General features: G+C 37.6%; 1 protein-coding gene across 3 annotated transcripts in view; it reads left to right on the forward strand.

The window, feature by feature from the left end:
• LOC100748441 (carbonic anhydrase-related protein 10) overlaps positions 1-13,753 on the forward strand; it is a 229,351-nt gene that overhangs the window by 202,678 nt on the left and 12,920 nt on the right. For all 3 annotated transcript variants that reach the window (XM_012393923.3, XM_012393922.3, XM_003485494.4), the window contains exon 7: positions 4,270-4,336. In XM_012393923.3, coding sequence (XP_012249346.1) covers positions 4,270-4,336 — 67 coding nt within the window. The remainder of the gene's footprint in view (positions 1-4,269; positions 4,337-13,753) is intronic.

Raw genomic sequence — 13,753 nt, forward strand, 5'->3', positions numbered from 1 at the left:
CTTCTATATATATCATGATTGTTAGAAATGTTCTTGCAATAAGTTTATGCATTCTAATGTTATCATTTCGAGGATTTATTGAACGAGTGCTAATCTAATGATTCGTTGAGCAGAATACATCTTTTGTAAATTTTTATGAGTAATTCTACAAATTAGATCAAATTCCTGTAACTCCGCCTCAGAAATCTTCGCTTCTTTCCTTCGATCTCTGAATTAAATTTCTAAATCAAACAATTATTCCATATTACTCATTTATAAGTGGCGAATAAAAAAACTATATTTTAACTGGAAGATTTACCAAAAAATTAGTCAATTCTCGTAATTATTGTATCATCCCCTTGGGGTTAAGATTCTGTTATTCAAACAAATGCGCACACTATCGAATCGGATTTCTGCAATTGTGTAATATTATTATTAAAAGCCAGTACTCTCTAATTTGAAAAATTCCCATAAAATTAGTCAACGATAATAGCTAATATTTCCCTGGTCAAAACGATATGATCTTCAAACGAATTGCAACAAAATTCAAGAAATCAAACAGTTCCAAATTAAACATTCGTAATCATACAGCGTTACTACTGGAAATAATTACTTGAAAAACGCTGTAGCTTGAAAAATTCTCATAATATTATTCAACTCTGGTAGTTAACATCCTCTTTGCCAACATCCATCAGCAGTCACGCACCATCAAAACCCAAAGTGGTGTTTTTCGCGTGCAAGCGTGATTTTCATCTGCCTTTAGCAGCGGTTCCCAGCCGCTAATGACACAAAAATCCACGCGCGGCTCGTTTCCAAATCATTACCCAAAATCAGTGGTCGTCAGCCGAGGAATTAACGACGCGAGACCAGAGGGGAGAGAAGAAAAGGCGAGAGCGTATTCTCGCGAAAAAGCGTGGTACGTCGGTTGACAGGGATTTTCCCTCGTTTTGCGCGGCCGCGCCGTTTACTTGCGGAATAAATTTTCAAAGTTCCAGCAGCCAGCCGGCCCCCATCTTCCTTTTCCCTTACCTTTCACGGTCTTTAGCGGCTGAAACGCGCGACCGTGAAACAGAGAGAACAGCAAAAAAACGACGAGGAGGGAAAAGAGTCCTTTAGGATGCATTAAGGACGCGGCGTGACGGAGGTAACCTGAATGTAAACCACTTATTTGGAAAGTTTACAATATTTTAAAAAGACCATGATATTATAGAGACGAGGTACCTGATTTTTCACTCTTACGTATTTCTTATATGTCCATGGTTTTAGGGAGATATCGTGTTTCTTGAGAGTTCTTTAAAATTTGTTGGACAGGTAAAAAAGTAAAAAGATAAAAAGAGATTGAGAATTTATGTGGCGTGAATGAGTTTATACTATGGTTGGAATTTTCTATGTGTGAAAGTAGTAGATGCTTCTCTTTCTTAGATTTCATCATACCTTCTTATATCATTTTTTCATAACACGTCACGCAATTTTACTTGCATTGTTTCATTTATTATTCTCGGTTAAGTATTCGACGGTTAATTATTTTTTACCGAATGTAATTTATCAAACTGCAAACTTCTTCAATCTTTCTCAGTTTGAATCAAGCTTGAATTAGGACTGAGTTAGGTTTGAAATAGATTTGAATCCGATTTGAGTTACATTCAAGGTAGTTTTTAATTAATAAATTCAAATAGATTTCAGTTAAATTTGGATTACGTTTAAATTACGAACTTGCTCGAGTCTTTAGATTTAAAGTATATTTGAATGAAATTTGGAATAGATCTACGTTAATAACTCACACGTGCACCAATTCACATTGTTCAGATTACGATCATTTCCTCGATAACATAGTCACGGCAACGATGAAAATATTTTAGAACCATCCCCAAAGCGGCTGCCGTGTCGCGGGCCAATCTTTAACAGGTGCTCGATCTCTCGACAGGATACGGTGGTAGCTCGTAAAAGTGTGTCGTGGCAGAGGGGCGTCGTGTTGACGGGTGTAATTCAAACGGATTATACCCTGGGGGTGTCTGAGGGATAAGATCCAAATGAGTCGGTGGCAGCATTCCCTGTCAACGCTTGAACAATCCGAAGGGTCTAAATGAGCTCCCGGATATTTTCACTCGCGCGTTCCTACCCCATTCCACGTGTACCTTTCGTGGGACACTCGTGTCACCCGTTTTCACCGGGATGGATTTATCGACTGGAATTTTAGTCGTTTGTTCTGGATCCTTGATGCTTGGTGGGAATTACGACACTGGGTTTTAATGAATCCGGGGCGAGGTGAAATTATTGGACAATGTTTGCGTTGATTGAAAGCGACGTAGGAGGGGGTTGGTAATGAAAACGACGTGGTTCCCTTTTCTACATTTTCTGCTGGATTTACTTACACGATTTTTTCGTTTGCTTTTTAAAGTTTTGTAGGCGGATTTTTCTTCCTTCTCGAGAGCAATAAATTTTATTCATTGCAAACTATTTTCTGCTTGAAAATAGAAAGCAAGAAGAAATTAAAGGAATATTTATTTCGTAGAAACATCGTATTTATTTTCGTACGTTTGGTTTCAGCAATAAAGACATTCGTAACAAATTTAATGCTACAAGAATATACGGAATGTACGTAATACGCGAAGATGTAGAAAATATTGAAAGTAAAGTGACCGTTTAATGTTTAATTTCCGTATTTACGTCTCCATGAAAATATTTAGTAATTATACATCGTACTAATTTAATCGTAAATCTTGATTTTCGTAAATCTTTGATTTAATTGAAATTTGACTTTACTGTCTTATAGTTGGTAATTTTTACTGCGTAATAATATCTCTCTGTATCATTAATTACTAAATATTTTATACACGTCATTGGAAGTAACTCTAATATGTATAATATTTTACCAAGGAAATAAATATTATCGTTCCCTTATTAAACCGCGTAACAAGAAGTGCAAAGCGAACGTAATAATCGCACGTTATATTATTAGACCGAACGACCCGTATAACGCAGTAACGTAACCATTGAATTTGCTTTATTACAGCGAGCTGAAAATTTTATTATCAGTTAATAAGTTATCGAGCTCGGAAGCTAATAATCCAGCTTGCCTCTATTTTGTCTGCCGGATGAAGACGCGATAATTATGCCGGATATTGTCAGAACATATACTTGAGATTCGCTTCCTCCTCGGTATACTTATGTATTCGAAAGAATATTTAACAATATCTTCGCTTAGTCATGTCTCGTTACAATGCTCATGAAATTTCCAAACTTTTTATATAATACATAAGATACCAACATAAAAGCTTTCCATGGTGAATGTTCAAATAGTTTCGTAAGCCAATGCATATAACAATACACTGTAATATCAGTCCATGTTGTATTATAGTTTTATATAGCATTTTCGCATAAATCGTTTAAAGTAGTGCTTCGTGGATTATAAAATTGAGAAACTGAAAATTTCGAGGAAATGTGAAATGAAATTGTCATTCCGTATCTGACCTACGTAAAAGTACCTTACCTTTCTTATCGAACATGAATGCTTTGATTGGCAAAATTAACATTAAACAAACCTTTATGAATCTCTATACTTATCTATATCGATCCTCTTCCCAAGAAAATCAAGAACAATATATATTCAATTGTTCGAACCGTACGAAACCCAAATCATTACCTACCATCTTTCTGACATTAACACCACTCCCATCCACATAGTGACGCCACCTTGAATAACGAATACCCCGTAAAACGCCATGAATTTCCAAGCGTCGTTGTCGCGGCAACAATGATACTCGTAAAGTCACGATGGCCTCGAACTTCCCGGTAACGAGACTCTTAAGTCCAAACGAAGATAAGGATGGACTGTGAACGAAGATAAATAGAGACGGAGGAAAGAGTACGGGGAAAAGCTATGACGCGTATGATCGGTAGACTAGGGCCCTGTCCCATCACCAGGGGAAACGACGAAACTCTTGATCCAGCCTCGATGGCCAGATGAACTTTTATTATTTATCTCTTACTTTAGAGAGTTGCCGGGTCGGTTTTAGCCGGTTTAGCTTTTACGGTTACGTTTAATAGCCGGCCAGTGTGGAAGTTTCGAAACGACTGTTCGCCTTTGCCTCTTTATGCGATGCACTTAGCAGCGTCGAGCCTCCCATTTCATGGGAAATCGATGGAAAACGTATTAGGGCATTAGGACATAGGATAAACGAGGTGTGTTGCAAGGCAAGATACATGGTTATTGTGCATATCTTCGCGACATTAATACAGGATCATTCATAGTCGATGCTAAAAATGAAATCTGTTCTTCGCATGTTTTAGATCGGCGAGACGCTGCACCCGGAGCTTCAGATCATAACGAGCGTGTTCAACAAAGTTAAGTACCGCGGTAAGTAAATTTTTTCTCTGTTAGATCAGTGTATAGGGATTGCGTGTTTCGGAAAGATTTTGCTGGAAACTGTATAGGACGTAATAATAATTTAGTGTAATGCAAATAAGCTGAATATTTTCTAATCTATGAGAACATAATGGTGGTACTAACGGTATAGTGAAATCGATTAATTTGTAATTCATAGAAATTTTATAGATTTACATATGTCAGTCTACGTCATATAAGTATATGAGAAATTTGAGTATTTTGACAATTTTTGTACAGTATACGGATAAAAGATTGATTTATTCTTTTATAGATCTTTCTTGTTTCTTTTTTCTTTATTCTGAATAGGCTGTTTTCAAAATTTCAGGTATCGTCTAATTATTAATTCAGTAACCGTAGAATTTTGCATCGAACGAATTTTGTTTAATCTTGAAATAAATTCGTAGTTCTGAATAATGCAAACTAGTATTGAAAACATAAACAATATAAATTCTATCTAATCCAGAAAAGTACGTTTGATCGGTTTACGAAGCAGAAATTTCTAGAACACAGAACGTAAATTCATGAGGTTTGCAGACCATGATCTATTGTAATTTCACGTATAATGCGAGCGCCTTTCGTCTCTGCCGCTAGCGTACACTATCAATACGCATTTACGCACTAATACTGCCGCAGACTATCTGATGGTGTTATAGGCTTTCAACTCGCTGGCAAGCTCCGCTACCGTTTGCTTTTGCGATGGGATATTAATAGTTTCGTTCGTGCCGCGCCGTATAATGATCACGATTTATCCCCTGTTACTTCACCATCCTATTAGGAATTTCCGACCTCTCACATTTGCCGAAATTCCAAAGCTTGCAATCTCATTAACAGTAAGAACTTTAATGTTTAAACCTTGTCCTTACGTTTATTTCAAGTTTCTAAATTCTATATTTCACATTTGAATTCTTGACAATTTATGAGGCATTTACTTGAGAAATCGCCGGATAACATTTCCTTGTTGCTGAAGATGTTTGAGCTAAGATATAGTGAAAATCCTACATGTAAGATCTGCCTTACTTTTGAACTCTACTAAACGTTAATTTTATGAATAGAACTTTATGAATGAATTCTCGCTAAAAAAAAGTGAATTGCCCTATTTCTGAATATTTGTATAGAATTCTGTGGACTTGAGCACACCATCCGTGTGATAAAATAACTATTGCAGCAATTATGAGTGAAAAGCGCGAACAATAATATTATTAGAAACTGTACAAGTACCCTTTCAACTCTATAGAAAATTCTTTCAAGAAAATATTTCATATCTCAGCCTATTCTAAACCGACTCATTGCCACATATTTCCTCGTGAAACACTTTCCGACACTTCCAAGCTTCTTCCGCTGAATGAGCTCCCTTTACAAAAATCCGGCTCTATCTTTTCTCGCTCGCTCACCACGTCATTCGGATAACTTGGTTGTATACGATGGACGTACGTATTGGATGTATGTCTGTAACCTGAATAAACATCGCTAATTCTGTCTCGTACGACCATTCGAAAGTCAAAAAACGCTCACCCGTGTCATCCACTATCTTGATGAAATACACATAACAGGCGATTCATCGTTGCGTGTCCGTGTCTTTCATTCGCGACTGCAATTAGTGGACCGTCAAAAGGTGTCGCGTAAGGCACGTGGAAGAGCCACAGATGAAACGCAGGACCCCGGGTTCTGGTTTGAAAGCGGAAACGAAACGGAGAGTAGCTTGGTAGACCGAGGGGGTGAGGTAAAGAGAACGCGCGACGATGAATGCGCGGTTCACGCACCAAATACCACCGTGGACCGCTTCAGCGAGCCGCGGTGGAAAGTTGGCCGCGCACTCTGTCGCTGGGATAACCCCGGATAATAAATAAAATGGTGCCAGGAAAGGGAGTGTGCCGACGCTCCAGGCTACGTAGGGGCGCGGGACTCGCTGACTCGAGAGGGTGAAAAGTCGAGGGACGGAAAAAAGGAGAGAGAGAAGGGGGGATGGAAAATGACTCTCTTAAGGTAACGAGTCACTTCACCGCGGCAGATATCCAGGTTTCTCGAAAGGGCGACTTTATCTCGTCGTGAGAGTCGATATTGTGGGGTTGTTCGTGGCTTGAATGAGAGGAAGAATTGAAGGGTAACGGGCTACGATTAGACGTTTAAAGCGTGGGGTACGTTTTCGGGATTATTGTCGGTGATGAGATGAATGGCATTTTTTGAGAGTTTTATGAGAGAATGGAGATATATGATTATGGTTTTGGAGTACGGTTAGGTGGAATAAAATAGAGGTTAGATTTGCGGGGGTTGTTTATTTGGTAAGTTCTAGGAGATCCTTTTTTTTCGGACGATTTCTTGGTTTCTGACGAGTATCTCTTAACACTTTCATTCACGAATTATTTAATGTCAATGATTATTATCTGTATTTAGGATGAAATCGAAAATAACTTCGCAAGATCAGATAACGCTGTTAGAAGGATTTTATCTGCGAAAAGTAATTGACGTTATATCATAAAAGATGCTATATATTTCCGAAACTCGTCTCTTTGTATCTTGTCAATCGATGCAAGAGATTTCTCCCTTTGATCATCGATCAACAAAAACAGACCTTATCCAGAATTACCTTCTCAACCGGCAATCGATGAAAGCAGCGAATAAAACAGCCAATAAAAGAGTCTATAATCAACAACAATAACAAGAAACCTCATATAAGAACCAAACTTATAACGTCGTAAAAGAGTGTAGTCTGTAAAAGAAAACACGTCACAGGAATTTCTCAAAAAAATATACGAACGAAAGTAAACGGGAGAAGGTTTAAACCCGAAGAATGAATTCGATGGAGCGACGAGATGCGTCGATGTTCCCAAAGGGTGGTCCCTCCACGGTAAGGGTACTCGACGTTAAACGATTCGTCGATGGAAGCTCGGTTGCGCAGCTTTTTACGCGGTGGACACGATCTACACGACAACCGGTCGATTTACAACGAGGGACAACGATGCTCAGCGTCCAGCTAGCTTGTGTGTGCATAAATTCCTCTATACACCGTGGCGTCATATTCTAGTGTGCGCCGCGTGTACGTGTGCCGTTGTGTGTGTATTTTAATCAATACCCTGTTGACACCGCGACCACGGCACATAAATCATGAGACAATGGAGAAATGCCGTGGGGGGTGGACCAACAGGGGTGGATCTAAGTATTCCATTGTCGTGTACCGTCGGCTCCTGTACCGTCGATGTGTGCATGTACGCCATCCGCGATAACAATGGGGACCCACGAACGCGCGCACGCCATCGCTCCTCGAAAAGTTTCCAGGTATTTATTGCGAAATTTCGCGAGAAAGCAAGATTGTATCGCGCCACTTGACTTCCGGCCGAACAACCGGTCGTCGACAGCCTGCCTTACGGTTCAGGCATGATTCTGCAGAACGTACCGCTATTTTGGAGATTCTAACGAGACGAAGGGGTGAGTTTTGGGATGGTTGGTTACAATGTTATAGATATTGGAGTAATGGGCTTGAGAAATTTGCAGATGGGAAGGTATAGATAAGTTTTGTGTAATAAGTTATACATATTTTGTTGGACTTTTGCTAATAATTTCCGAAGATAATTGAATTTTTTGTTTATATGCCTTTAAATTCTGCAGAGAAATGAATGTTGTAGAATGGATAATACATTTTATATAACATTGTAAATTAAATCTATTTTATTGGAATTTTCGTGATACTTTAGCGTATCAATTTAATTTAGGCAGATAGTTAAATTTTTTTAAATTGTTTATTTATTTTTCTTGATACAAAGAAGATTGTAAGATAGTATCTACAATAAACGTTCGATTTGTTTTCTTAAGCAATACCAAGTACACTGCTTGCGAACGAAACGACTATAGCAAAATTTAATCAATGCTCGTAAATGGAAGAGGAACAGAACCCAGGGCCACGATCTAATCCCATTACCTGCCATTTTATTCTATCGTTTCGACGCAATGGAAATGACAAATGAAAACTTTACCGCTTATCTAAATGAAATTAACGATACCATTTGACGATACTTAAACAAAATTAAGAAAATATTTTGCTGATGATGGATTACCAGGAATACTCGTAATTGTAACTTTTCATCATTGTCGAGAGATTGTGTCATGCGCCCATGATGCACACGCTCGCGCTTTACGAATCAAATGTAAGCGTTCCCCGTGTATCGCGCACCGCATCGTAAATATCGTTAATATTTATGAATCAGTTTAATTCAAACGTTGTGTACGTATGCGAAATTCTATGCGCGGGAAACGCATGACCCGGTTCGATTGGTTCATCAGAATCAGTTGTTAACTCTTGTAACGCGATCATGTGCGTTTATCGATGTCGAGCATGTAGAATATGATGGAAATTAGGATCTTATATGGGTCATTACATAATACACGTTGCAAGATAAAATTATGTTTAACGTTTGAGAAGTTTCGAATTTCTGAGAAATTTCTTATTTTGAAGAGTTTTGTGTATGTTCGTCTATTATGTTCGAATTTTATGAAATTTAGAACTTTTGGAAAATTTGATAAAAATTTGTTAATAAATGTAGCAGGATCCTTATAATTGAGGTTCGTATGTAAACGTGTGCGACGAAAGTGAAGCAAAAGAATTGTAGAAGAAAAATTTAATTGTGAAATTTGAAAAAGAAATTTAATTAAACGCCAGCTTAAATTTGAATTACATTACAAGATTTGTATAATATATGATTCTAGTTTAGCCCTCATGTGAAAACCTATCGAATCACATTATAGATTTAGTGTATAGTTGTAGATGTAGTAATAACGATTAACGCTACATGTTGTTCTGTTATCACTTGTTAATTTATATGTACATTTAATTATTGATTATCAAAACTAATAGAATTTAGTTTACACGAACACAGCCATCGAGCGAATGGAAGTCAATATGCAGAATTCAATGGTTCAAAAGTGTAGAAACAAATTCAGAATTACGAAAAGGGCAGGCGTAATTGATAAACTCTGTGTTACTCGTTGTTAGATGTTTTGCAGTATTAAAACGAGTGGAGAAAGACTGAAGAAAAGCGATTTATTATGCAATATGAAGAAGAGCCATCGATCTTCAGAACTAAATCCTTTACACCGTAGAACTTTTCAAAACTGAAATATAAGACACAGTGTTCAAACTACTCGTGAAAAGAAATTTCTTAAGAACTGAAAACTCCTCAAAACTCAGACATAAAGCCAACTCACTTTCGATCCTTCTCGGAGGTATTAACGAACTAACAATTTTGTCAAAAGCATCTGTACGTCTTTCCAGAAACAAAAATAAGAATGATAAAATTGCTATTCTGACAGATTTACAAGTTCCTAGTGCGAAAGAAAATACTGCATGTATTCGTGAAACGGAAGCTTCGAATAACAGAATGGAGTTGATGGCGAATCGGAACGTCTTATACGTTGCAAGAAGGTCGGCTACATCTTCCGTTGTCTTTCATCGTAAACGGCCCCGGTAATATATGGAAACAATAAAACACAGAGAGACGAAATAAGACAAGAACGGGCAACTTTCCTGAATATGAATATAGCTACGTGTCTATGCAGGGCATTTTCCAAAGTGAGATGAAAAATGCGACGCATTACTCGCCGACGCAGCGAGCAAATATAAAATTCTTTATAGCTTCCTGCTTCGTTCGCGTGCCAACGATGAATCCACTGCGTCGTAATGTAAGCATTTATATTAACTTCCATCTACTCGTGATATACGGAATGACACGCGGAACGAAAAATACTTGCCGTTACGATCTTTCCAATTTCGATGTTACCAATGAAATTGAAGAGAACTACGTTCGTACAGTACGATACAAACGCGAGACACGACGAGGAAATATAAGTAGAATAAGCGATTCGATGCTTACATTGGAGCAAATTCGCCTTAATTGGAGATTTTGCAGAATAAATTGAGAATATTTTCTGATTAATCGTATTAGTAATAGATTTCACATTTTACCAATTGTTTTCATTGTGGTTTATGAATTTTGTTCGGTTAAATCCTTGGCTTATTGATATTTATCAACTACTGTTTTAAAAATACCGTCTGACGTATTCAGAATATTAATATTTTTTGGAAACAGATATTGGAAGAGAACGAAGTCACTGTAAAATATAATGTTGTTTAACGTGACTATAAAAACAAATAGACAACACATTTAAGGGTTGGTGTCATTCTGAATATCGGATTTCTTAAAATTAAATAATAAAATCGTCTTAAAATTCCTACTAGGCATTTTTTCTATTTGTTACGATAAAGATATAAATTTGCATAAACATCCATAGTCTGCTTATTACTTTGACCTCTGAATGACTTATATAAAATTACAATTCATAACAATTATTACAGTTCATAACAATTAAGCGGCATTCTGCGCTTTTCTGAATATCATTCATCTGAAAATTTGTTAATTACTCGTAAGACAAATCCACCTAAATTACTGTGTCGGTAAATTACAACCGCCCATGTTCATTATATCTACGTGTATATAATACGTATGAATCTCTTGTAATGGCTGGCAGATACCACGAGAAACAATACAGAAAATACGATCGTACAGTAGACCGTACGATATTCGAAGCAACCAGAAGGATTTGAACCAGAAAAATCCGTACGCTGTCTTTCCAAGCCACTTTACGTTGAAAAGGTCCATGCTCTATTATCTTCGAACGCGGCTCGAGGGATGCCATGTGCAGCATGCATGCATCGCGTATTTCCACTTTGTTTCGCTTAACTAATGGCGAGCTTTCGTCGCGACCTTTTCATCCCACGATATCTTACCCGCGTCCTCTGAGAATCGTCACACGTTCCTTCATATGAGAACAACCAACGAATAAATAAAACGTTACGTCGATTCAGCTGCGATTAAGATTGTTTGTTTCTGTATGAATTTCAATCTTTTTTGTAGAATTAAGTATCCGAGATAATTTTTAAATAATTGTTAATTGTGTTCTGTATGTAATTGAATTATTTATTACTAGTAATTTAGTTGAAATTCACGTTTAATATTTTCTAGAATATTGTCATTTATTAACTTAGCTATTTAATTTGACTAATTTTATTTATCGACTAATTGTGTCATTTATTAATTATTAATTTAATAATTGTTATTATTAATAAATGCTAATATAATGTTAGAAAATATTTTGCAAGAGATTATACAAGAATGTGAGATATTTGTATGAAAAAAATGTCTTGCTTCGTTCTTGCTTATTTCGTCGACGAAACTTTCCTCAGTCGATGAAAATATTTTCCACGGCTAGGAAAGACAAAAAGGAGGATTTACCAGGGTGACGGATCGCTCTCGTGAACAATTCTTTTTTTTTCGACAGTTCGTTCAGGGTGTAAGAACCGGCAAGATGGTAGCGACTTCAAGGACCGAATTTTCGGCAGGTTTTTGATGGATTAAGGGAGGTTTGACACCCGCTTCACTGTGTCGATCAAGAAGTTACCCTGGAGATTGAGGAAATTAATGAACACGTCAGAAAATTAGTAAAGATGGAACTCGTTATACGAAACAAATCTTCTAGTTCACACAGTTATGAAGATACTTTTTTAATATTTGATACTTATCTGAGACAAAAAATGGCGAAATAATTCCGCCGAACGTAAATTTTGAATTAATATAAAAGATGAGAGGCAAGAATTACTTTAAACAGGCAAACATAAACATATTTTGCGCAAAATTGAGAAATCTTCAGAAAATAAAGCTGAATAATTTGGTTTCTGAGTGGCTCAATTATTCTACAAGTCCAACAAATATTATCTTTTCTTAAGAAATATCGCGATTTCTATAAGACAACAGTAAAGATCGTCTTAGGTAATTAATCTTACAAACAAATCTAAAATTAAGGTACAGGACCTTAATATCAGGAATATTTGGTATGCATATGAATATGTATGTGTTATAAACGAGTCATCCATCAAATATATTCGATCGGTATCTAGCCGGGAGCAGTTTGACGCGTAGATTCCTTCTATGTTGGGCGACGGCATTTCTGAAAGCATAGAGCGGTCATTGTTGATAGCCAGGACAACGAAAGGGGCGCGGTTGGTCCGTTTGCACGGCTTTGTTCTACTACAGAGGGCCGCGTACAAGAAACTGATCCGCGCGTGCAAGCTGTCGGCTGGAAATTAGCACGATTGCAATACGTGCTGGCAGCTAAGGGCTTTACCTTTGTGCTCGAATTGAGGAATTTCGTGACGCTTTGTAACTCGTATTTTTCACTAATTTTTTTGCTTTTATCGTGATACGAATATATAGCTGTTGGTCACATGCCTGTATTACCAATAAATCAAATAATTTCAAAAACTTACGCGAATTTAGAAGCGAAAAGGCAACATGGTATCGAAATACACCCTGTATTATAAATTAAGAGTCTCCGAAAGTATTGGCAAATATCGAGGTGCTGCAAGAAATGGCAGAAGCGTAAATTGCAAATTCTTTCATACAAACTTTCGGACAACTTGAAAAATTCGTAATATGAAATATATAATATAAAGAAAAATACAAATACAAAATTCGTAATTGATTTAATCGGATCATAGTAACTCCGGGCAATTCACCTGATCTACCATTTTCCATTTTTAATTTTGCCATCTTTATCACTCATACTGATAATCCGAGAATTTGTATTGTATCCATGCAATAACACCTTACTCTACAAACTCTTTATCGACGATACCAAATACCTATCAATGCACACACCGGAACGCAAACACAATCGTCTAATTAAATCATTCAACTACAACGCGGCGAACACACAAAAACCAATGTCCATCAAGCGGGACAAAAGAATGATTCGAACCTCGGTTAAGCAAACAACAGTGAGCTCCGGTTTCCGCGTGGCAGACATCCAGGAAGCCGTGGGAAGGAGCGCAGGCCGGCGCATAAATTTGAAAACGATTTTGAATACGCGATTTGACGGCGTGGTCCCGCGAGAGCTCGCGTGCGCGCACGAACAAGCGATGCCGGGTAATGAACACGGTGAATGTACCATGAATCATTGGGAACGCTTGTGCGCAACGCGGATGAAAGAACGGAAATTTCATTCTTTCCACGGATTCTGGCCTTGACACGGTAAAATTCCTTGACAGCCGGCGCGAATGCTCCCGGGAAACCGACGTGCATATTTTAAAAGACAGACGGAAACGGGAATGTGATGCCACCCTTTCGGTGTAATCCGTTGTTCCAGCCTCGCTCCTGACTTTTCTCTTTTGGCATGCCACGCGATAAAGCCATTTTTCCCCTACGAAAGCGATCCGACGTGTTCTGCTTTTAGGTCAAACAGCTCGAAGCGAAATAATAGCACCCCTCGGTTAATTAGGGAGAGAACTAAACGATTGGACGTTTAGTGGCCCCCTTTTTCTTTCTTTTTTTTTTTTTTTTTTTT

The sequence above is a fragment of the Bombus impatiens genome, unplaced genomic scaffold, assembly GCF_000188095.3.
Source record: "Bombus impatiens unplaced genomic scaffold, BIMP_2.2 scf_0060, whole genome shotgun sequence".
Lineage (NCBI taxonomy): Eukaryota > Metazoa > Arthropoda > Insecta > Hymenoptera > Apidae > Bombus > Bombus impatiens.